This window comes from Abramis brama (assembly GCF_963993115.1).
Source record: "Abramis brama genome assembly, chromosome: 3".
NCBI classification, from domain to species: domain Eukaryota; kingdom Metazoa; phylum Chordata; class Actinopteri; order Cypriniformes; family Leuciscidae; genus Abramis; species Abramis brama.
The window spans coordinates 14,081,465-14,106,814 of NC_139965.1; the positions used below are offsets into that span (position 1 = coordinate 14,081,465).

Consider the following 25,350-nt stretch of genomic DNA (forward strand, 5'->3'; position numbering starts at 1 on the left):
GAACAGGACCTTTAACCAATGTCTTTGCTGCTGACTTTTGATGATCCAATCAAACCATACTAATAAACAATGTCTTTAGATAGGCATCACATTTGCATTTGCATTTCATTTGTTTTTTTTGTTTTTTTTTTAATTTATGTAATGCAATTAGTTACTTTTTAGGGAGTAACTCAATATTGTAATGCATTACTCTTAAAGGTAACTTTCTCCAATGCTGCTAAAAAAAAGTCCTAATGGAGGAGAAAAATAAAGAAAGATAACTGACTGATCACACAGAGCTGCTCTATCATGCTTGGTTAATTTTCTGCCAGCATGACATCATGATGGTACAGCTCACAGTGACAAATTCTTATGCAAGAAGTGCAAAGTCATTCTCATTGTCATTTTTGTGGTTCCCCTTCTCATTTTCAGTTTTATTTGGGTCTGTCCTTGTTATTGGGAAATTTAATTATATCCCTTTCATTTCTAATAAAAATATTATGGTGTTTCTGGGACTTTTTATATTAAGGGCTAATTAAAACTTACTATAATTAGCCTATAGTTAGGTACTATAAAGAAACAGAAATTATATCTCAAGTAATTATGACAACTTGTATAGGAAAAAAACTCTGACTTCATTGGTATCTTGACTTTATGTATTATATGTTTTGTTTAGTACCTCATTTATTTATTATGCTACCATTTTTTGTCTCGATTTCTTTCAGGATTATCAGGTTATGAGATTTTGCAGTTGATGACACTCAAATCATATCCTGGCACATGTTTTTGCCAGGATATGATGCAGATGCCATTGCTTCCACCTTGTGGACAGGAACATTATTACACCGGTTCAATATTTCTTCTTTAGACAGTTTTATTAAAATTAGTTGAGAACCAATTTTTTTTTTGTACTGCTGAAAAAGGCCCTGAAACTTCCAAATAAGAATAACTTTGAGTGAAAGATGTAAATGATTATAATTTATAAAATAATATTTTAAGTGTCATTTAAAGAAGTCATTTAAACACTGGGCTGTAGATTTTATGTATTCATATTTCCCCACTATTTATTTTCCATAGAATTCTTGAAAAATTGCTTGATTAGTTCACATAAATTATTCCATATAACTTTCCAGTGTACTTACTCATTTTATAGTGACTTTATTCATACTTTATTCCAGTCTATTGTGTGTATGTTTTATACAGGCCAACAAATATCAGCCTGCAAAAATGTGTCTGAAAATTATTTGTGACAACACCAATGCGTGTATATCTTTTTTCCTCTCTTGATGCAGGACTTACAACATGTGGAAGCACAGAGTACAGTATTTTTTTTGTCTTCCAAAATTGCATTCATGTCTAGCGTTTTCCAAACAAAGAAACACAGTAGGCCTACAATTAAATCTGGCGGAAGCCTTTTGTGTTCTGTAATTCATACTTTTGACGCTATGTAACACATACTGTAAATTATCATCTTAAAACTGCCAGGGTCTTACTTTTATTAAAGTCCCCCTGTGGTGAAAATCAAATTTTTAATGTTGTTTATATGTCTATGTGTTGTTTTTAACTCTGAGCTGGCGTAAGTATTTAGAGGCGGGGCTAATTTGCATAATCATAGAACCGCGTATAATAAATTAGGCAAGGGTGTATTCAAGCTATTTTAAGGCATGAATAATTTATTTTTCAAGGAAATACGTTTAAACGTGTCATTTTAGTGATAAAAGATGAATTACTGACTGCAGGGGGACTTAAAAAAAACGTTTTTGAAATAAAACAAAATTGGCTTCTTTTTTTAGCTCTGGATGATGGGCGGAGCTTTACAGCCAATCAGGAAGTTCTGCAGCCGCTGTCGATTATGACTAATGTTCTAATAAGCGCAACTGCTTTTGAAGCAGCCAATTAACACATCTAGCTCCTAACAAGTCAGTCAACATAATGTATTTAAAATCTGCCCAGCAGTAATATGTTGTTATTCTTTGCTGTGTAGTTCAGGATAGTGTTATTTAGTACTGATGCACTTTTGGTAGTGGTTTTTGCTACCACACTGCAGACACTTCAGTTAATCAGTGGCTATGGCTTTTGGATTTGTTTCAGGGTAATTGTTTTTTGAACACCTTTTTTTTTTCTTCTCTGTAAGTGAAGTGATTCTAATGTAACCTGGCATTGTTTCTTTCTCTTTAGAGGGGTGCTCTTCCTGTGTGCTGTATCTTTTGCTCTAAGTGACTTCAAAAGCACGTTCCAGCAGTCCCCCAGTCTGCCACAAGGTAATGGCCTTTTAAAGAGACGTCTATCATTAGAGGTTAATGTCTGTGTTTTGCTTGTTTTCAAACTTTTTGTCTTGCTCCTAGTTCCCGTTGATGTTGAGTGCAAGGACCGCTCCCTGTTCATCTCAGTTGACATACCATCCTCTGGTGTTCAGCCTCGCTTTGAGGCAGTTGGTGCGTTTCAGTTTTGCATCCTTTTAGCATGTGCTTTTGTTGTTATAAATGCAACATGGGGTGTTTCTTTTTTTGGTCTTTTTAGATGCCACAGGTGTGTATCCTGTTATAGACCTCTATGGGGCTCAGTGTGGTTACACTTACTCAGTTGATCCTCTGTTGGGTCGTGTTCTTCTCAGAGCCTCATACTTCTCCTGTCACACGAACAATCAGGTACAAAACGCCTCTAATGATTGACAACTTTTGGGATAATGCTCATTTGAGTGTGACTTAAGTCTACATTACTGGCCAAATGCTTGGGGTCAACAAAAAAGGGTTCAATTAAATTGAACCTATTCTGAGATTCATTAGGCCTACTGTGTTAACAATGTATGTCTTTACTGTGACTCGTACAATTTCAAATAAATGGCTTTTTGAACTTCTACTCAAATAATCGAGAGAAATCCCAGTTTGCACAAAGCAGCACTTTTTTTTTCTTTTTTTTCTCTCGGTATGATTAAATGGTTCTTGAGCACAAATCTGCATATTAGAAGAATCATGTGATGAAAGATGGGTAATGGCTGCTGAAAGTTTAGCTCTGCCATCACAGTAAAAAGTTTTGGTCTAGTAAAAAAACTTTACACTGTCAATTATTTTAATGATTTATTGCACTTATCTTTTGTCAAATTAACTTGGGCAATTAACATTTCAGATAACAATTGAGTTTGTTTACTAAATCTCCTTTGTATTAACTCAATATTAAGGCAACCAGGTGCTATGTCAAACTTTTATAACTTCCCAATACTACTGTATTTGATTAAATGCAGACTTGATCCTAAGAGACCTCAGAAACGCTCTTGTTGACAAACTTTTGAATGAAAGTTAAACTTTTTTTTTTCTCCCCCAGAATGATGAGGTCTTCACCTTCATGTTCAGTGTGATCATTACAGATGAGCGTGGTGGTGAATCACTTTTCAATTTCTCCAAGGCTTGCTCTGTTTCTCATTTTTCTCCAAGAGAGATTACTTGTGAGGAGAACTACATGGAGGTATGAGTGAGACTTTCTTATGATGTGTTGTATTTATTTTTGATTATTTAATCTCCCTCCCCCCTAGGTGTCTGTGACAACAGCTCTTCTCTTCCCTGCAACCAGCAATGTTAAAGGTTTCTCTGTGGTAAGTGGCTAGCTGTTGTATCTTAATGGTTCACTTTGAAACCTGGTCTTGGCTGCACTGTTTTTCTTCAAGCCCCAAAGTTCAGTGGAGTCCTGGCAGGTGACTCTACAACAAGATGGACAGCAGTCTGACTTCATGTCGCCTGAAGATGCTGCTACTCTGGGCTACTTCATAATAATCACACCTGGCAGAATTGTGTTTCGGACAACCTTTGGACAACCTTACGCTTCTGTCAAAATGGTATGCCACATAACCAAAATGGTTAATGTCACTTCCCCTTAACCCAGAACAAGTACATATGACCTGATCTCAAGTGTTTACACATTTTTGACTGCCTTGTGATTTAATCACTGTTTAACTTGTTTCAGGTCAGTGGTGTTTCAGTTGAAGTGATCAAAGCCACCGTGTATTTTAGACAGAAATGGATGTTTGTCATGGTAGACCTGGTTGCTTCCTGCTCACTGGGTAAGAACCAAATATGTACACTGCCTGGCTAAAAAGTTGCTTAGTCATTGATTGGATCATTATTACAGTGATTGTTTCTAGCATGTTATGTTTGGCAACAGTTCTAACCCTAATTGGAGTAGCATTTCATTTCTTAAACAAGCATGTAGGAAGATGCATCACGGTCATATTCCAGGAGGACAATGTCAAGATTCAGGCTCAAATTGTGAAAGAATGGTGGGAGCATGAATCCTTTTTACACATGAATTGGCTCATCTGAGTTCAGACATTAAATTCACTGGAAGTCTTTGGGATGTGCTGGAGGAGACTTTACAGAGTGCTGGATTCTTGCTTTGTCCATACAAGATCTTGACCAAAAATAGGACGCAGAAATGTTCTGAGAGTCATTAAATCAAGATCTTGTGTTGAAAATGCAAGAGTCCAGCACTCTGTAAAGTCTCCTCCAGCACATCCCAAAGACTTCCAATGAATTTAATGTCTGGGCTCAGACGAGCCAATTTATTAAAATGAATGAACTTAAGGTCTGGACTCAGGTGCCAATCTTGACATTTGTCTCTTGAATCTTGACATTGTCATCCTAGAATATGGCCATGATGTGTCCTATATGGTTAAGAAATTAAAAGCAACACCCTCCAATTAGGGTTAGAAGAACTGTTGCCAAACATAACATGCTAGAAACAACCACTGCAATGATCCAATTTTTTTTTGGGGTGGGCTGGGCATGTTTTAGCTACAAACTCTTTAGAACAGTGACCATTGATTATTTGGTATTGTGAAAAAGGGACACGTGCTGCGCATCTGAAAGATATTATTTGATTTTAACAAATCATTTCAGATGAAGGCTCTTTTGATGGCTACAGACTTCACTGGAGGACCCCTGCAGTAATGACTCCTCTGGTTGCTCCGCCTTCTGTGTTAAGGAGTGAGTCCATAAGCATGGGGGTTAATGGCGAGCTCCTAGATGAACAGAACTCTATAGACCGAGGCTACTCTGTGACACTCAGTGACGGGGCCGTTGTCTGTAGCATCCCCATTGCTTCTGTGGGAGTGACTAGAAAGGTATGGTCGGGAGTTCTGTCCCTGTATGATGCTGGATTAAGCATCCAATGTTTAATATTAATTTGCCTACAGAGCTTTGTGATCGAGGGTATGTATCATGAGGTGTACGCCGTCCTGCTGACCTACCTGCAAGACTTTGTGGACCAGAATGGTGTGGACACCATATACAGTGTGTTCAAGCAAATGGCCACTCCAGCAATTCCTCGTATTCCCTTTTTAATTAACCGTGAGTTGGGTTGGATATTAAATGGGCATGTCATTGCTGCTCTGAGGATTAAGTTCACTACAATTGTACTGTGTCTTCCAGAAACTGCACCTGAGGAACGAGTCTTCACGGTCTACCTGGGTAATATTCCTTTTGATGTGGAGCTGATGTCCCTGGAGATAAATGGGCAGGAGTTCTCCGTGTCAACTGCCATGCAGATGGGATGTTCCATCACCAGAGTCCCACAAGACAATAATACTCTTGCGTATATCATTGGGGTGCCATTTGATGCCCAATTTGTTGTGAAGCAGGTGAGTTTGCTTTCGTAACCGCATTCTCCGTTCTCTAGGTCAGGCTTTTTTTTTTTTGTGTGTGTGGCTTTTCTACTTTAATATAAATGCAGACTCCTATTTACCTTGACCCTTTTGAGGGTGCCACTGGCATCACAGTTTGTGGGAAAAACAAAACTCTGCTCCAAGAACTTGCTCTATGCATTTAAGACTAAGTGGAGCTGATTTCAGACCCATGTGTTTAAAAACAAGATTCCCTAAAGTCTGGCATTGAGTTTTATCTGTCCGTCTTGCAGCTTATTGCAGAGAGCCTTTTCGAGTACACTTTGGAAATTAAGTGGACTTTAAACATCCTTCCTCAAATGGAGCCCTATTACTTTTTTTCTTCTCTGAGTGCTGTCATTCATGATGTCGGTAAGGATCAGTTTTTTTTTTTATAGAGGTTTTGCATTTCTATTGGAACTTTTAGACACTTTAAACATTTGACAATAGTGTAATACATTGTCTTCTAGGGCTGGTTATTGAGACAAATTTCACATTTTGATTCACAAGCTTGCATTGATTCAATATTGATTATTTTGGATATCAGGTACAATACATGCCATTTTCTCAAGGAAAACAAATCTCTTAATGCTGTAAACTATGGTAGTCAGTTGTAGCCTACTAGGCTTCATTAGCCTACTAAAATATTGAAGGTAAAAATTAACCATTTGTATACAAACACTTAAGTTACACTTAAGTTCTATGAAATATAAACATTTAAATGGTGGCTGTCATAAAAACCTGCCAGATTTATTCAAACATGCATTCAAAATTGAAGAACATTAAAAATTATAATGAATCTTTAATATGGTGCATATATTTAGCAAAATGCTCCGAGTTAATTTTTCTAGCTGACTAATGAGTTTATGGTCGCTGGATATGGTTTTTTCTGAGGTAAATGTGACGTTACATGATTGTTTACAAGCTGATTTACTGACGTCGTTCCACAGTTGAAACACTGAGCGATTCCATGTCACATGATACAGTTTTCGATAAGTTGTACGCTACCTTTTAACACTTTCAGATGCTCATGTTTGTTTCGCGTGGTAACCGATATTAAGGCGGAAGAGATCACGTGTGCTCCGCTGAGCTGCGCCGCGCCAGAGTGATCTCACGCCACAGTGCCAAAGCAGTATTTGTTTGATTTTCGTAAGAAAATGGATGCAGTTTTAAAACCGACTTCATTTCATATCAATAGTTACAAAGCACTTTTTTTTTTTTTTTTTTTTTTTTTAAATTGGATGGGATGCGCGCTACAATGTTTCATTCATCAACTGAAAACCGGATGACTAGTTGATTCTTGGGATAAGAACTGATATCGGTTCGTAAGAATGAGAAGCGATTAAAATCGCTTTTTTTGTGTGTTTTTAACCAGCCCTATTGTCTGCCATACACTTAGGTGTTCAATTTTATCTCAACAGATCCACCCATCTTTGACGGCATGTGTGCTAACAATGGCATACGCTTCATGAGAGCCTATCATGATTACGACTACTTGTGGGACATCGTCATCGGTCACTACCCGCTGACCCAACAGCTGGTGTCTGAGCGTGGCTACATCATGTCCAATGACAGCAACACCTTCATTTTGGATGTCCCTCTATTTACAATTGGATACTGCTATACGGTTTGTTAATCACTAGCAGGGCCTAACTGTTGAAAGCATGACGTTTATTCAGATTGCTGAAATAAACATCCCTCTGTTGTAGAATATTACACTGCAGCAGTTCTATGGCAGTTTTGAACTTCTCACCAGAAATGTTAAAACCCTGGAGATTGCGCAGTCCTCAAGAAAATGCTGTCTCTTCCAAACCACTGAGCTCTTGGGTAATGCAGTGGTTCTTATTGGCTTCACCCAAATTTATGGCATTGGCACCAGAGCACAATTCTCATATGAACTGGTTTAGGGATGGAATGGTCACTTTACACAATAGTCTGGTTTACTTAATTGTTTCCTTTGTAGTGTGCTCTGCTGAGGGCGTGATGACTGTAGTGAGTGATATCACTAAAGCGGTACCTACTGCAGACCCTGCCCGAACCACACTATTGGACCCAAGCTGCAGACCTCAAGAAACTGATGAGTCCAGAGTCCTGTTCTCCTTTGGTCTTAACACCTGTGGCACTAGATTTCAGGTGCAGTTAAATGGGTGTCTTCCCCACCCCATGCATATGAAAGTTACTTGACTTCACTTATTATTTTCCCCCCTTCTATTCAGGTTGATCAGCAGTATGTGACTTATGAAAACGAGATCATTTTTCATGAGATGTATTCCACAGACAGCAAGCCAGTAATCACAAGAGATGCTGCATACAGGTAATGTTATTACCCTAGTGAATACCTATTAGCCAACTTAACCACACAGCCATTCTCTCCCCCCTCAGGATGACCGTGAGGTGCATTTACCCAGTACGTGGCTCTGAAACCCTCTTTGTGGACCGAAAGTTCAGCGCTGAGATGCCTGGAATTGGACAAATCAAAGATCCTGTGATAGGCAAGTTAATTGGCTCAACTACCTGAGAGCCATTTGAGCTCCATGTAGGCCTAGAATAATCTTGAATATCTTCTATTTTCAGCTCCTCCCCAAGTGTTTAAGCCCATGCAACCACAGAAACAAACTGTTATGAAGACTTATCAGGCAGCTCCTGCAATGAATCCAGCTGAATACGTGCATGTGTGGCCCAATAGAGCTCGCCAGTAGACAGACGTGCTTGTCATTAGGTGAACTTTATTTAAATTTATGTGTATATGTACGTTTTATGTATGCATTTTAAATGCATGCATTTAACCTTTCTTTTTCAGGCCCTAATGGAGACTTTTAGATTGGAGTGATGGTTAACAAACTTGTATCTTAAGCATTGTCTTCTGATTGTGCAGTTTATTTTCAAAATAAAAACTTTCCTATAAAGCCTTTTGGTGTCCCTTTTCACATGACAATAGGTTCTTAAATGTGTGAAGATGAGTCTTGCCTTGAAACATGTAATATTTAATGAAAGTTCTTATGGCACTGAAAGGGTTAAACAACTGTACAGACATAATGTCAACTATTGGGTATCAGTCCATGGTTTACTTACACTGTCCTGTATGCTCAAATGGAGCCCGTTTACCACCGATCCACGGTTATAAAACAGGCCTCCTGTTTCTACACTGTGCAGGGAGCTCCATGTCTGCTGATGTCCAGTGTGGAGGGTCAAGGGAGGTGCTTTGGACACAATCTGTGGGTTCTGGGTGGGAGCCATGCAACTGGCATTACTGGTTGGGCATGTGCTCTGAGTCTTTGTGCTTTGAAGAAAAGCCAACTGGTTCTGTGTTTGGACCAAATTCTGAATCAGATTTTGGGTCAAGATGTGATTCTGATGGTGTGTCTGATTTAGGATTTGCTGGTTTGGGTGTATCTGTAGCTTTTCTCTCCAGTCCTCTTGCTGCTGTCGATGGATCTTCATGTGAGCATTTCTACTTTTTATCTTGTAGAACATCCTGAAAAAACAATTTGCAAGGTCAAATGGAAGGCTGGACACAATTGCTGTCCAACATAAGCCATGGTGTTTCAATTGCATAAGTAGGCTACTTGAACAGCATAAACAAATCATTCATACTTACTTTCCACACTGTTTACAGGGAAAGCTTGTGGGAAGTAATGGGGTAGGAATCAGTCTCTCGATACTGGCTTGGTACTGATTTGGGGGTGGAAGAACCTGTGGAAGAGGAGTTTCAAATATTTTAAACATCTATTTTTATCAATGCAAAAGTGGTACAAAGTATGTGCAAATCAAAAGCTGTAAACCTAATTAACAAATAGATGTGCATTTGAATGTTATGTTAAAAAAATTGTCACAGATGTAAATACGAACATAAGGACAGTTTAATTAAAATTATAAATGAAAAACAAGATTGGGAAGAGGGAGAATGTTCCGCAAAAACAAACACTTATTCCACTGAAAATAGTAGCACGTGTATTTGAAAATTTCATTTATGTCCCATTAGGCCCTGATCACACCTAACGCGTTTTTTGCAGCGAGAGGCGCCTGTTTTCAATTGGTTTCCTATGGCAGCGAGCGTTCTGCGCGCTGTTTATGCGCCTGCTGCGCCTCGCGTTTTACCGCCCGCTGCGCCTCGCGTTTTTGAAGTTGAAAAAAAAGCAACTCCGAGCGGAAAAAGCGCCCGACGTCATCGCGTTTTTTTTCACTGTCCAATTGAATGAAGTGAGAGGCGGGCCTTCCGTTTTAGTGATAAAAGCTACAGTTGCTTGAACGCCAGGAGAGTGCGATGATGGAGGATAAACTTGTGGTGCTCTCGCAGGTTACCAGGAACTTAACGACTTCACGACCGTAACTACCACAATGTTAACAGAAAGTAAATATTATATATTATATTATAAGTATATTTAATAAAAGGCTGATTTGACGTTTACTTGACTGACAGGATAGTTGTTTCAGTGGTTGCCTAGCAACATAAAAAACGCAGCGCACTGCTCGTTCTGTGTGATGGTAAAAGCTGTGCACCTCGCGTTTTCGAACCTGAAAAACGCGTTAGGTGTGATGATCAGGGCCTAACACGTTATAAACTCAGTCTGACGCGCATGCGCGCTGTGAAGTTTACCGTAGACTCGCGTGCTGCTGTGCTGTGAGTCTTTTCGCATTCCAAAAAGGAATCACTCGTGTGAATTTCTCACATTTGTAGTAGTGATGGGAAGTTCGGATCATTTTACTGACTCTCTCGTTCGATCTCGTTCATCAAAATGAACGAATCTTTATTTGAGTCATTTCGTTCATTTAAGTGGCTTTAAATGTTATACTTTTAACAGCCAAATTCCCCGAAAACATCCACCTACCCAATCTCAATCATATTTTGAATGAAGAAATCATTATAATGCAGCCAAAGATAATTTACAGGGAACATAAATATTTAATTTACCTTCCGAGTCTTTGGTTCATTTGTCATGTGACGCACGCAATGAACGGATCGTTCGCGAACGACACATCACTAATTTGTAGGATGAGGATAACAGCAAAAGGTAGTTTTTAACTGTGGTAGAACATTTCTCAAACGTAAACGTTACATGCAGTCTATTAAAGCAACTGACACGGAGCCACACTATAGGCTAACTCTGCTTTTGAGTTTACTATAAAACATTCTCGAGTTTTGGACGGCTTGGGCCGTGCAATGTTTACTATGCAGCTCACTCTGTGACCTTTGGGTAGTTTTCATGTTTTGTTTTGTTTTAAAAAGAGACGTTTTTCGGTTCAGTAAAAGTAGATGTGAGAAACGAAGCTTTTCTAACTTCGAGATCCATTGTACCGAAGCGCTCGAAACACCACATGAAAGTGTAATCTTATCTACCTTTAAATATGAAAGTTCTGTAAAATTTGTGTTCTTTAATATGTGTTAATATTAGACTGGCCATGGGAAAACTAGTTAAATTAAAAGCAAATTAGGCTATATAATTCTCCCTTTCGAATTAATACTGCCTTCACGCGCTATCGGCAGCAAATACAAACTCTCAGATACGAGTTTGATTCAAGCTCTCTGACTCGAAACAAATGATTCTTAAATGTTTCGAAGCTTCACGGTGTCAGTCTTTCTTACCTGATTGATGACTGCTGCAAGTTTCTCTTCCTTCAAACTTTCTTTTTCTCTCTCCATCTGCTTCCTTTGTTTATCTGAAAGCCTCTTGGAGTTGTAATAGAATTCAATACACTGTGACACCTGCTTTGTTCTCACCTGAAAGCATGAACATGTTGAATTGCAAATGCTGTGATCCCAGATATTTGTGGCTTAGATAATAGATTTACAAATGTTTGATATATTACCATTTTATGTACAAAGGAGAAATCTTTTCCATAAATTGTAAATGCCTTATGGAACAGTCTTTGTTCACTCAAAGTCCAGATATCCATTCCTAAATGCAAAGTGAAATTGGATTAGCCTTATTTAATAATTTATTGATTTAAATGTTTTTGAGAATTAAAGTTAGGGTAGGCAATTTTTTTATAAATACTTTTTGTTATTCTGGTTGAAACTCTCCTCACATCCTGATAGCAATCAATAATAGAAGTGGTACATTAAAATGTACATGTCTTCTGTGGAAGTCTCAGGAATAAAATATGTTTGTCCGATCATTGCATTCGGTCCGAACATCACACGTCATCAGCACGTTTCATGCTATGCAGAGTTAGACAGACGTCTGTCACCGAGCGGCACAAACAAACAGCAGCCGCCTTTTACAGTTCCTCCTGAACCAAAACTACGAGCTTATGCTGCGTTCACACCATGTCTTAACCGTAATGACTAGATGGCAACCTGTAACATTCTCAGACTATTTGTGCGTTTCTATGTCAACACTATTAACGCCGAAATGAATCTGCAGCAGTCAGGTGGTACAAGTCAGAGCTCTGTAAGTTGTTTATGTTTATTATTATTGTAATATTATGTGCTTTGAGACAAGGTAAATTTAATGCCATATCTGTTGTGATATATATCGCTTTGTAGACTCTTCTGTGTGCGTTCATGTGTTTTGAAGGAGGCGTGGCGTTGAAGATCCTCTGAAGGGAGGGTGGGATCTCATGCTTTCAAAGCTAACTTGCTATTGCTAGCCTCTCTGAAATTGCCTACCCTACCTTTTAAAAAATGAGTATTTACCAGAATAGTGATAGTTTTCTGATGGAGGGGAGTCTTTAAACAACAGCATCTCCAGCGCTGCCTGTTGTATAGGATTGGTGGAGAGGGAAATCGGGGAAAAGAAGGAAATTGAATATCACGCTGAATTAATTTGTGGAAGACAGCTTGTCATCAAAAAGTCATGACCATTTTGGAGAGGTAATTGTGAATAGAGTCTTGTAATATCATAAATCTATAAACATGAATTCATAATGAATATTGCACTTACTAGAATGTTTCCCTTGCAACGAGACAGACTGTGAAGGGCAAGCTCCAGATTGGCGCCCCCTCCTGGTAGAACGCTGGAGGCACTCAGGTCAAGAAGATTCTCAACTGAGGTTTGAAATCACACTCATGAATAATGTTTCAAAAAACCACTTGCTTTATGATCATTTGAATATTTTCATTACCATGCTGTAAAAGGGTGTCATTTTCTTCTAACTCTGCCCAAGGTTTCCATAACAGCTCCTCCCTGACCGCTTCCTCTGGACATTCCTCATGCTCTCTTCCTACTATCAGATCTGGCAGCTCAGCTTGGAAATCAGGGCCTATATTTATGAACCTTGAATGTGATAGAAAGTTTAATGACATTATCTGTCTCATAAAATAATAATAATTAATAATTTGTTACATTTATATAGTGCTTTTCTAGGTACTCAAAGCGCTTTACATATGGAAGGGGGAATCTCCTCAACCACCACCAATAAAACCTCTTGGTTCTTAAAACGAGGAGGATTTGACACAACCAAGCAGATTCTTACCAAATCAAGAAATAAAAAAACTTGACACCAATTTTTTTTATTATTATTGTTGTCAAATAAGCAACTATTCTTTTCTGTTGTTCAGGCACGCTCTTAATAAAACAGCATTTGCTTCAGGGGAAAATCATTCTCAGCGGCAAGGTTCTGCCTCGTATATGACGCCAATGAGCGACTGAGAAGGAACAAACAAACATCTGAATGCTCACCTTTGTGAGTCATCCTCTTTCCTCTCGTCTGTCCACAGTGCTCTGTTTTCCACAGCAAGGGAAGAAAGCAGGTTGCAGAAGAGCCCCGTTCCACTACGTGTCGGGTTCAGCATCGGAGGTGGTGTATAGTGAGACACAGTTCCTTCCCAGCTCTCCATGAACTCTCTACTCAGCTGGATCACACTGTTGAACGGGACTCCAGTATATACGGAACTGGGAACATTCTATATGAACAAAAGTTGCATGTGAGTGATGCTATGTAAAATGTCGCTGTAGAGCCAATCACAGCTTATAACAGTCGAAGTCATTAAGGCTTGTGGTTTTAACCTAACACTCGTAACTGTGCGTTCAAACAATATGTGAAGGTTTTTCTATTTGATATAGTTTATGTTTTTATTTTATGTATACACCACCATTCAAAAGGTTGGGGTCAGAATGGTTTTCTGATGGTTTTGAAAGAAGTCTCTCATGCTCGCCAACTGCTTGTCGTTGATCAAAAATCAGTAATATTGTGAAATATTATTACAATATATGGAATATTACAATATATAAATGTTTTTTTATAAATATAAATGTAAAAAAAAAAAAAAAATGCATTTTAAAATGTAATTGATTTATTCCTGTGATCAAAGCTGAATTTTCAGCATCATTACTCCAGTCTTCAGTGTCACATGATCCTTCAGAAATCACTCTAATATGCTGATTTATTATCAATGTTGGAAACAGTTTTGCTACTTAATTTTTTTATAACATGTGATACTTTTTCAGGATTCTTTGATGAATAAAAAGTAAAAAAAGAAGAGCAATTATTTAAAATAGAAATCTTTTGTAACAATATATACACTACCGTTCAAAACTTTGAGGTCGGTAATTTTTTTTCTTTCTTTTTTGAAAGAAATGAATACTTTTATTCAGCAAGGATGTGTTATATTGATATATTAAAATACAAAAACCATTATTGTATTTCACAATATTACATTTTTTTTCTGTATTTTTTATCAAATAAAAGCAGGCTTGATAAGCTTAAGAGACTTCTTTCAAAAACATTAAAAATAGTAATGTTTCCAAACTTTTGACCGGTACTGTAGTATATGTGTGTGTGTGTGTGTGTATATATATATATATATATATATATATATACACACACACATATATACTACAGTACCGGTCAAAAGTTTGGAAATATTACTATTTTTAATTACCATAACTAAATGAATTAGTAAATAGTTGATCTCATGCCTGTGTGCTGGAGGACCTCTGAGGTTTGTCTGAGGACCCAGGATTGAAGTTCTGTCCAAAACTGATTCGTGATCCTTCCCCTGGTTCTGACCCCTGCACATGGAGACTGGACTGGTGCAGAGAAGGTCCATATGAATGGGATGATTGCCCCATCTGTCAAGATGAGAAAACTGTTGCATGCTAGCAAAACTACACGAGAATGATGTGTAAGCCATTGATGCATCAATCTAAAATGCTTGACCAGGGTAACAATCTGTGTGAATGTGCAGATGACAGACCTGAGGCCATGTCATGTGATCCTCAGATGTCCTGGGCTCGTGACCCAGATGTTGCTGCACGCACGACTGAGGATGATGATGTTGAGCCAGTGCAGGGTTGAGGGACATTTGCATTGAACAGTCTATGCAAGCAAAAACACGTTTCATTATGCATTTCAAAACAGGTCAAACACATAAAACGCTGCATTTACGTTACCCCTACCTTTCTGCAGGGAGTTTATTTGTTTCAGAAGAGGGCTTCCATGCTCCGAATAAACTAGGGAGGAGTTTGAATCTTGTTGGAGGTGCTGCGTTAAGTCCAAACTTTCGTTGCCGTCGGCTTGCAGCTGGAGCCAAATGGGGTGATTGTACCTGCTGGTGGACGGCGAAGGTAAAGAGGGGAAGAACTGCAGCGACCCGTCCGTCTGCGATTGGCTCAAGATCTGTCCGGGTAGGAAGTGTTGAGGTCGTTTGGGAGGAGAGAAGGACTGAGGAGGCAGGGGCGTCGGAGGTGGGCTAAGAACCAAAGGGAAAGAGAGGGAATGGGAAGGAGGAGTAGAGTTGTTGAAGCCGCTCTGCTCTCCTCCACCCTGCATTCGCGGCGTGTTACGACTGCAAAACGCCTCGGAGAAAGAATCCAGTTTCTGTTGCTGGCGCCCAGTTGGTTCGTAACAGTCTGCCGCCTCCTGTTGGTGGCAATGAGAGCTCCAGTCGGTCTCATACACTCCAGCTTGTGCCTTGATCCTGTTGAGTCCCATAGAGGACACTGGGGACATACTTCCCCAATAAGCGGTGCTCCCTGATTGATCTATTCCATTCAGAGCACTCCCAGTGCCATCCGTGGCTTCACACGGGACTTCAAATGGCCCGAGCCCACTCATTGAGCTTTGCTGGTAAAGGTCGTGGCTTGACCTTTGACCTTCTGTCTGAGGTCGAAACATGGGAGCGAAGGAGAGCGACTCGGGTTCGGGAGATGCGTGGTCAGCCATGTGGTGTGTTGTAAATGGTTGAAGCACTCTCGAGTTAGAAGACGCTCATTGCATCTGAAAACTGAAAAGAGACACAAAGATCATGAGAAGTCATCGAAACCCTTTCAAGCTCATGAACGTTAGTGAGCCAAACCACACAAACAGCCGATTAATGGTTTTTTTGCATCTCCCTCTGTAACAAATGCTTTTTAGCTGCAAAGAAAAACAATGTCGTAGACACAGATAAACGCAACAATCAAAAGACCACAAACGGCCTTTGTTTGTTCTATGTTTAGCTTTTTACATTTTCTCTCATCCTTTTTACTCACACTTTTTTTTGTTTTGTCTAGTGCTTACTCACCAATGTTCCTCTTTCTTTATCCATAACCTGTTGCTTTTGTTCGTGTGCTATCTATTCACGTCGACTTGTTGAACGTGTGAACAAGCAAACGAAATGAAAAATGCAGCCACGTGTGAAAGCAGCCGCTCTCTCTCTGTCGCTCTTTCTGGCTCGTGCGCAAACGCATCATACTTAAACGTGAAAACACTTTCTCACACATTTCTTTGACAGGTGCCACCGATCAAAAGGTAAGCCTTCGGTTGTCATAGAGTCACCCCCTCCCTTAAAACCCTGAACCGAAAGCCACATCCTGAGGAAGCAGTCACGGATCTCCCTCTATCTCTCTCTCTTTCTATATCTCTCTCCCTCTTCTGTCTTGCTCTCCTCCTTAACCTCCTTTCCTTCTCAGTCTATTTTTATCTGTTCTCCTACATCACAGACTAAAGCAATCTGTGGTATACTCACAGTCTCCCTCTTGGTCCGACGCGGATGTCATTCATGGTAGACAGACAGACAGTCGAGCAAACAGCAGAATCCAGCAAAACTTTACTTTTTTAAACAATTAACAAAAGCTGCAGGATGAAAGCTTGTTGTCTTCACTGATGTTAGCAGGTTATGAGACCTTTTAGGGTTATTGTGCTTGTGGCTCAGAGTGTTATCTTGAGATTCACATCTGTTGTGGTTAGTGACTTCAGTGTAAAGAACGTAAGAGTTGTTTAACTGGCAGGTAAGGCGTGGGTGTAAGTGTATACGATATGAGTGAGAGGCAACGCTTCCTGTCGAGTTTGTGTGTGTCGGTCAGAGCAAGAACATGTTTGTGTGGTTTTTTTTTATTTTGTCTTTGTGTTAATGTTGTGTGTTAAGTGTTTAACTTAATTGCTTTGTTGAGATTTTGTGCATGCATAAGTGTGTGTGTTTCTCTGTGCATGTGTTTGTGTGGGTGAAAAGATATACTGTGTTCATGCCAGTGAGAATCTGTGGTTGTTCAAGATCATGTGACGGGAAGTTGACCATGAAACAACGACAGAACAGGAAGTGGACAAGGGAAACCTCCGTACACCCCGCCTCCGCTCGCTCGCTCGCTCTCTTTCTGCAAGTGTATCCCTCGTATACCCACAATATAAAATTGTTTCCATACCGCATACATTGTCTTCGCACCCCTTTTTCCACCCACACATAGTGTTTCCCTCTCTTTTCTCTCTCTCTCTCTCTCTCTCTCACACTATTTTAGGATAATTGCACTTCAATCAACGTAACCACTGCATTTTTATTTTGAATGACAGGTCGGTACTACAGGTCCTCCCACTCTGTCTCCGTGAGCCATTACACTTTGAGAGAACGTGAATCTGGACGGCCCCCGCACAGGTTGTAGGTTTGGCAGTTTTGGCTGATGAGGGTGATGGTAATTCAGTGGTGAGTACAGTATGAATGTACCTGCACAAATCACCTACACAAACCTCACCATTAGCATAATGTGGGTGAAAGAATAAAGGTGAAAGACAATACGCAGTGAGCAGACGGATCCTGGACCAGAGAAATGTAGATTTTTTACTCTCGCTGCCCTACTTCTACTTACTACTACTTCTTTTTTCTGGCTTTTAAATCTGCTTTCTAGACGTTTTTAATACACAAGGACGGAGAGTGTAAGAATTTGGGACTAATTTGCATGCTTAAAATGCAATGTTTCATCCTTAAATCAGAATTGCATGCCCTAAATCCGTATGTCATCAGTTAATACTGGAGAATGGGGCGAGCGGGTTAAGGGGGACCAAAACAACATAGGATATAATTGATGGAAAGAGGAGTGTGGAGGCTGTTTTCTAGTTTTCTGTCAGATGTGTGAAAGAGTGAACAGAGGAGGGGGAAAGCAGCAGAGCGGTTTGGACTTTTTTTCCTCTCCTTCTCTATCATTCTATCAAACCGTTTATCTTATCTATGAGATAACCTTTATAAGTGCACGCAAAGAGATGACAGATGAATGCGTCGAACAAATAAAAGAAATGAGAAAGGGATGAGAGGTCAACCTAAACTCCCGTTGAATGTATCCTGCAGTTTAGGTTACGCAAATAAATATAAGTGCAAATTACGTGCCTGCAGTTGTAATGAATTTAGACTCTTCTCCATCATTAGTCTAGTCCTGTCTGATTCAAAGTCAAATGTGCTGATGATGCATTTTAGAAGTAATATTTTACAGAGCTAATATATAACAACGGCAACTTTCCACTGAATTTCAGGACTAAATACAATAGACCACATGTGGCCATGAGAATAATACATCACTACATGAAAACTACGTGATCTTTAACTATTGTGCACATAGACTTCAGCTGTAGCTTCTTTAGGATTGTTGGCTGTAATGTGACGAATTGCTTGTGCTGTGAGTTTTTTCATTAGCACTGGATAAAAGTGTCTGCTAAATATAATAAAAATAAATATCAATGTGCAATTCAGATTCTGATACTTATGTCTGGCCGTCCATGTCTACCCAGCTCTGAGCCGGTGACCTTTTTTTATGATAGCATATACTATTATAAAGTATTTTTAGTTTTGGAATTGTATTGAATTTGATGGTGCCATTTTTTAATAGCTAAAATGCCATTGTAAACTTGAAATTAATCAATCAAATTATTAGCACAACTGTAATCGCTTATTGGTTAGTGAACCCAATGATCCGAAGTTCGCTGAAAGGCAAAGTCTGCAATTTAGATTTATCATATGTTTATATTTGCATGGAAATATATTTTTTGTCAATATTACATTTTCATGGGTAGTCATTTTCAGTGCTAAATGTTACACATTATTATCAAATCGACCCTTACTTAAGTTATTTCTATAAGGCGATTCTTGTCGCACACGTTTCCCATGCAAAAATAAAAAAAATGTAAAAGTATAGCATTAAAAGGTTTAATGTTTAAAGTTTAAATGTACGCTTTTAAGATTACATGAATATATTTTGGTTCTGCTCAAAAGGTTTTCTATAGAGAGAATGATATAAAAAATGACACTAAAGAGGACAAAATCTGTATGACTCATGAGCCAATGCAAGTCTTACTAATATAATGATTATCGATCAGATTTATCACCAATATCATTAATTCTGTTAGTTTGAATTATTATTTTTTTAAACTGGGTTTAATCTAAAAATGTTTAGTGCAAAATGATAATCATGAATGCAAATAGTGACAGGCCTCTAATGCAATCCATCCTCAAACCTGCATGAATAAAACCTTGAACCAGTATTTGTCTATAATATGTAAAAGAAATACAACATTTTTTGTTTTGTTTATATTAAACAGGCGCAATCTAGATTAAATATCTTGCCTTTCACAGTAAAATAGTCCAACATATCTAAAATCAAATAACTGACACGCAAGAAGTGTTAAGTGATGTTTCTAAGGACTCCCAGAGTCTACATACAAGTATTTGTTTAGCTATCTAAATGAAGACACAGTATACTGTCATTTTATATAAAGCTAATTATAATTAATATAGATTATCTATATCTATAGACAATTTTTTTTAAATATATATATATATTTACATCTGATATGCGACATTTGACATTATCTGAAAATGCAATTCGTGCTTTACTTAACGTATCAATCAGATTACATCAAGCCAACTCTACTTTTTCTTTTTTGTATTCCATTATTTTAAAAAGCATCGCTAATTTGTGGTTTGTGACCATCGTCATATTCAGTTTGACCTTTACAAAATAATGATGTGAGTTTTAAAATTCACTTCGCACCTTACAAAAACCCATTCAGTAGCTGAATAACAAAGACGTAACTGCTGTTTAAGCAAAATTACTTTTGCTGCTAATTTTAAAAGCTAAATTTGGCCGCAGTGATCAATACACAGGAAATATGCCCTTGCTGGATGACAACATCAGACAGAACTCTTGCTTAGACATCATTTAAATGACACAAAGAGTTAAAGGCACAAACCAGAGGCTATTCTATTAGTAGTAGGATTCTCATTAAGCCTAATCATTTTTTCAGTATATTTTTTACAGTGTGAAGTTTAAACTGAATATTTTGGCTAATGACTTCTTATACATATTTTCAGGAATCAGCATCGCTTGGATGAGTAGTCGACAGCAGCAGAGTCATGGAGGCGGTTGCAGGACATTATCCGTCATATTACAGGTGAGTTTAATTTCGGGAGCACTTTAGTTTACAGTCCTGTACATACTATGTACTTATTATAGCAATTACAATAACTGGGTAATAACCCTGAACCTCCCCCTAAACCTAACCTTAACCCATGTAGTTGCCTTAAATTACCAGTACTTTCATGGATAAGTGCACTGTAAGTACACGTACTGTAAAATAAGTTTAGTGTAACCTTAATTTCATAAATGACTATTCGGAATTGCTTTTCCACGCATGACATTTTACTTTGCAGTAATAGCAAAAAGCCTTAACTTCCCTTATTAGGCCCCGCTTTGTCAATATGAAAAATTATGCAAATGACAGAACAATCACACAGTGAATTATACATTATTAAGTGAGTTATGAATAATTTGCATTGTCCACCATCAACAACTAGGTCATTAATGACCTGCTGTCTGGGTTAAAAGGAAGAACCTTGCGCAATCTCAGTTGTTCAGGAATATCAGCCCCATAATCATTGACGCGACACTTCAATTGCACGTAAAAGGTGAGCTAAAACAGGAATTAACCTTAAAGCTGCAAAATCATTTTTTTTAAGTTACACGTTAAAAAAATTAATGACTGAATATGACTTACAGAATAAAAAGCATTGTTTTACCATATAGTGTTTTTTAGGTAAAGAGCACAAAACCAAAAAGAGCTTTTTAAACAGGGACGCGTAAATTCACAGATTATCAACAAAATCGCTCAACTATTTTGTGATTCGCAATACACCGAATGTTGCAGAAGCCACTGTAATATGCTCATGGAGCGTTAAAAATGCTGTTAAGTATTAGGAAATTATGCATCTCATAACCTAAAGAGGATATACCTTAATTAAATGCAAATAGAGGTACATTACGGTCAAAAAGAAACCACATTCAGTCCACGCAATCCAATACTCCAGTTGTTTTCCTAAACTAGGCCTCAAACACGCAGATCCATGTTGCTCAGCTGAAACTGTTTTTGCTCAAGTCTACGAGTCGGATGCAATGCACAAGCTTATCACTTTTAAAAACAAGCGAAACACACATGCATCGCTTTTACATTCAAGATGTGCAGAAAAACAAGATGAGTGTCCGCGCAGCCATGCCTGTGTCTTAAACATCTGAAATGCATGTGCACATACTTGTAAAACACTTCTTATATGCCTAGCAGTCAGTTTTAGCACTTGCGAACTCACTTTGCTCTCTGTCCTTTCTTGGCTTGTTCATAAATAGAGTAAGATGTCACTTACCTCTTTGAAGTCAAGGCCCGCAGGACAGTTGAACTCTACCAGCTACATGCACGCCTGAAAGCACGAGTGAATGAAGGAGGGATGTACTGTTAAGGTAAGACAGACACAGAGAGAAAGACATAGAGAGACTCTGCGGAGGCGTTGGCGATGGTTAACTTTTCGGTACGGCAGTCTTCTCTTGGTTCCTCTGATCTTTTGAAGCCTTTGTCATTGTGATCCTGGAAACGAGTGAGAAAAAAAAAACATCATACACCATAGAGTGTGAGAGAGAGAGAGAGAGAGAGAGAGAGAGAGAGAGGAAAAAAAACCTGTATTGCTCCGTCTCAGACCTCGGAGGCAGCTCTCAGTTTGACAAAGCGCCTGTCCTTGCCCTTATTTCTTTTTCACTCTCTCTTTCTTATCTATCTTGTGTTTGTTTGTTATTCACCACTATGAAATGCTCCTTGGGAAAAATGTATTCTTCAAACTTGTGTCTTATTGGTTGTAGGACACTGGTATATATGTGATGGTCTCCTATTCTTCAACCGGGTCCATGAAGGAACTACATTGGGTCGATGTAGATCATAAAGCATAATAGAATTGATACAGAATGTTGGAATCGCAGAAATGCTGGTAGCACTTTATTTTACAGTCCTGTTCTGCATGTACATACTATGTACGTATTATAATAACTGGGTAATAACCTTAACCTATGTAGTTACGTTATATTACCAGGTACACTGTAAGAACACGTACCGTAAAATGCAGCAGTTGATTTTGGATGAATCCTGCTAAAAGATACTTTTTTTTTAGTGCACTAAAAACAAAAAAAGGTAACATCTATGATATAATTGATCAAAAATATTCACTTAATCAACCGAAACGAGAACTAGAAATAATGAAAATTCGGTCATAATTTACTCACCTTCGCGTCGTTCCAAACCTGAATGACTTTCTTTCCGCTGCCGAACACAAAGTAAGATATTTTTAAGCTTCTTTTGACTGTTTATTTTCATGCAATGAAAGTGAGTGGGGTCCAAAACAACACTGAAGCCTATGGACGTTGCTGTATAAAGAAAAAAACATATTTTTTGTGTCTCACGAGAAGTCATACAATTGCCGTTTTTCACCTTGATGTGCAGGTGACACATTTCGGGAGGCCATTTTTAATGATTAGGTTTGAAATGACAATGAAATGCAATGAAATGCAACGTGTGCAACTGCCCTGTTTCATCACTATTTCACGCAGAGATTTTGACGAGTTTGACAAACAACGGTATTTTTGATATTGAAAGTCACACTTTTGCTGAGTATGATATAGAGTTTGGGGATGATGATGATGATGATGGTAGTGATAATGGAGGTGGTGATGATGAAGATGGTGTTCGAGATAACAGGGTTTATAAAGACTAGTGAATGTGAGTAGGCTGTAGCAGTAAAACCGAGAGTCAGGCATGACTGAGCATTGTTCGGTGAGGAGTTTCACATCAACAGGGCGAGAGGGGGCGTTCTTTCTCTCTCTCTCTCTATCTATCTATCTCTTATTGAGAAGGAGGGAGGAAAAGGAGAGAGAGAGAGAAAGAGATAATAAAGCCTGTACAAAACCCGAATCAGATGAGAAGACGAGTTTTGTGGTTTAAACTTAGCAGAAATGTTTCCTGATCATCAAGGCATTTCAAGCGAATACCTTAAGTTGAATAAGATAAGGTGCTATTTGATTTGACTCCATTTTCTAACTCTCAAAAAACCCGATTCACTGCCGTCAAAAGTTGCCCAGAGTCAAACTGAAACCCCCGTCCCCACAGAAAAGACATACACAATCACATATGTACAGACACACACAAAGACACATCTGACAAATACATGTAACACACACACAGGTTTGTGACCACACTCTTGTCATCTCAAGAGTGCGACGCCGTGTTTTACCAGAAACCCAACGCTGTCTCCGTCGACTCTGAAATATCACTGTACCCCCGCTGACATTCATATCGACACTCACATGAACAAACAGCTGTTATAATGTCATTTGTGACATAAAGTATCAAAACTATGTTCACAAATATTGCTCCAAAACATCTTTATGTAACAAATAATATTAATAATGAAATCAAATGAGCTTAGGGTTACACTTTATTTTGATGCTCCACTTTAGACTTTCTACTAACTATAAGCAACTACATGTCAACTAACTGCCATTAGGGTATAGTACTTAATATCTGATAACACTTTATTCTGATGCGCCACCCTAACAGTCCACTAATACTCTGAGAGTTAGTTGACATGTAGTTTCGAAGTTACTTATAATTAGTAGAATGTGGACCATCTAAAAAAAGTCTGCCCTATTTTAGTCCTGATTTAAGATTATGTACCAAGTAATTTCCAAACCCAAAACGTAGCCTTCGGTTCACTACTGTTATCCACTATCTTTGTAAACTAATAATAATTTAAACACTGAATGCATTTTTAATCATAGAGGACGAATTTTTGTACAAAGAAGCATTTTATACCTCATATTGTACATTAATTGCAATTACTTTAATATACAGCTAATATTACAAAACAAAGTCACTAAAATTAGTTGTTGGTTTTTTTTTTTAGGAAATAAAGCATGTTATGTTTAAATAGTTTTTAAATATAATATAGCCGGAAAGCACATGCTTTCTTAAATGTTGTCAATTTGAATGTGTTTAAACCACAAAACGCTAGTGTTGAAATATGTTTATGTAGAAACGGTGTTGTTTTGTTCAGTCTTTATCTAACATCTACTGACCTGGTTGTTTTTCCCTTCTGATTTTAGTTTTTACCCAACACTTTTCAGTTCTCACCAAACATTTCTTCAATCTATTTATATTCTTTTAAGTACATATATGTTGATTTAATTAACATGAAATATTTTAAAAAGCATTGAATTGAATGTGATTTGTGTAATTGAACGTTATATTAGATGAGTAGATTTGTTTATTATTAACAGGCATTAGAAAATATATTGATCGTACTTTTAAAGGGTTTTGACGGTTTGTCATTCCAACTTAAGAACAACTAAATTCATTGTGCTCTACCATTGTAGTTCAATATCTTAATTTTGAACTTTTCTCTACCACAAAATTCTTCTCGTCTGTGGGAGGACATGCAAACGAACAGCCCTCAACACCTCTTAGATCAGGGAAAGTTTACAATCAAGAGTTAGACAAAGATTTCTTCTATAAAATCTCTGTCTCACACACACACACACGCACACGCACACGCACATTAACGTTAAATTCAAGGGCAGCATAAGGCTTATTGCCAAAGAAAAAACGACACCGGACCATTAGATACAAAAGGTAAGTAAATGAGAACTACATTGAAATTTCAGATTTGACCTATGACCTCACAATAATCAACACTAGATTGTCTTAACAATCTACAAGATTTGGTCATTTTGTTTTTTACCTGATGTCCCATTTGTTTGTGTTATAACTGAAAAAATAAGAACTTTGTCTCATATGTAGTGCAGGTCCTGAGTAAAAAAAAATGATTTTAAGAATATTTTTATTTCTCTGTATAAACCAATTTTAGTTAGCTATCGTGTTACTTAATTCTCAACTGACGAGCTTAGATTTATGACATGATCCTGCATGTCATGCCGACCCCGTTCAGCATTTAGATGCTGGAAGAAATTGCCCTTCTTTTTTACAAGCTAAAGTGTGCAGGAAGTAATAGAGTTTTATATAGTACATATCGTGATCGCACATGACACACATACACACACCTGTTAACTTTAGAGTCTTCCTTTTCCTGCCCTGAAAATTAACGACAAATGGCATACAGCCAAGACACAAGCGCACAACAATAATGTATTGTGTGCATAAAATCACACGAAAAAAAAAAAAGCCACATTTCTGCATTATAACACACAAATATTTACAAAAAGACAGACATC

At 38.2% G+C, this 25,350-nt stretch overlaps 2 protein-coding genes and 1 long non-coding RNA gene across 7 annotated transcripts; 2 read left to right on the forward strand and 1 right to left on the reverse strand.

Annotated features, from left to right (window-relative positions):
- Window positions 1-1,912: 1,912 nt before the first annotated feature.
- On the forward strand, window positions 1,913-8,538 carry zpax4 (zona pellucida protein AX 4). 3 transcript variants are annotated; one of them, XM_084108094.1, is made up of 19 exons: window positions 1,913-2,071; window positions 2,158-2,240; window positions 2,325-2,414; window positions 2,500-2,627; window positions 3,301-3,441; window positions 3,509-3,568; window positions 3,641-3,808; window positions 3,937-4,033; window positions 4,869-5,092; window positions 5,165-5,318; window positions 5,400-5,608; window positions 5,884-6,001; window positions 7,051-7,256; window positions 7,339-7,456; window positions 7,593-7,762; window positions 7,846-7,943; window positions 8,012-8,121; window positions 8,204-8,348; window positions 8,430-8,538. In XM_084108094.1, the coding sequence occupies exons 1-18, from the start codon at window positions 2,049-2,051 to the stop codon at window positions 8,326-8,328; spliced, it is 2,322 nt and encodes a 773-aa protein (XP_083964220.1). In that variant the 5' UTR covers window positions 1,913-2,048; the 3' UTR covers window positions 8,329-8,348; window positions 8,430-8,538. The 3 variants fall into 3 exon arrangements, with proteins under 3 accessions (XP_083964220.1, XP_083964219.1, XP_083964218.1); XM_084108093.1 differs by having other exon boundaries at window positions 4,869-5,318; XM_084108092.1 differs by having other exon boundaries at window positions 4,869-5,318; window positions 8,204-8,538.
- On the reverse strand, window positions 8,493-21,581 carry LOC311078992 (uncharacterized protein). 3 transcript variants are annotated; one of them, XM_084108096.1, is made up of 12 exons: window positions 21,447-21,581; window positions 14,971-15,797; window positions 14,769-14,890; window positions 14,491-14,643; window positions 13,252-13,475; window positions 12,695-12,846; window positions 12,514-12,617; window positions 12,267-12,327; window positions 11,438-11,526; window positions 11,214-11,348; window positions 9,228-9,322; window positions 8,493-9,104 (listed from the first exon to the last, which is right to left on the reverse strand). In XM_084108096.1, the coding sequence occupies exons 2-12, from the start codon at window positions 15,734-15,736 to the stop codon at window positions 8,672-8,674; spliced, it is 2,334 nt and encodes a 777-aa protein (XP_083964222.1). In that variant the 5' UTR covers window positions 15,737-15,797; window positions 21,447-21,581; the 3' UTR covers window positions 8,493-8,671. The 3 variants fall into 3 exon arrangements, with proteins under 3 accessions (XP_083964222.1, XP_083964223.1, XP_083964221.1); XM_084108097.1 differs by lacking the exon at window positions 21,447-21,581 and adding an exon at window positions 16,521-16,655; XM_084108095.1 differs by lacking the exon at window positions 21,447-21,581 and adding an exon at window positions 16,077-16,222.
- LOC311078998 lies at window positions 17,353-21,541 on the forward strand. Its single transcript, XR_014605313.1, has 3 exons — window positions 17,353-17,468; window positions 20,124-20,203; window positions 21,430-21,541. It is a non-coding gene; the product is annotated as an uncharacterized lncRNA (long non-coding RNA).
- Window positions 21,582-25,350: the final 3,769 nt, after the last annotated feature.

Bases quoted from the DNA above. Each gene is read 5' to 3' on its own strand.
- zpax4 (XM_084108092.1), top strand. From the start codon at position 2,049: ATGGCTTTTGGATTTGTTTCAGG. The intron at 3,442-3,508 runs GTATGAGTGAGA...CCTCCCCCCTAG, and splicing joins GTGAGGAGAACTACATGGAG to GTGTCTGTGACAACAGCTCT. The intron at 7,457-7,592 runs GTAATGCAGTGG...TTTCCTTTGTAG, and splicing joins CCAAACCACTGAGCTCTTGG to TGTGCTCTGCTGAGGGCGTG.
- LOC311078992 (XM_084108096.1), bottom strand. From the start codon at position 15,736: ATGGCTGACCACGCATCTCCCGAACCCGAGTCGCTCTCCTTCGCTCCC. The intron at 13,476-14,490 runs GCATGAGATCAA...TTGTTCATATAG, and splicing joins AGAGGTCCTCCAGCACACAG to AATGTTCCCAGTTCCGTATA. The intron at 12,328-12,513 runs GTAAGTGCAATA...CCTATACAACAG, and splicing joins GTTGCAAGGGAAACATTCTA to GCAGCGCTGGAGATGCTGTT.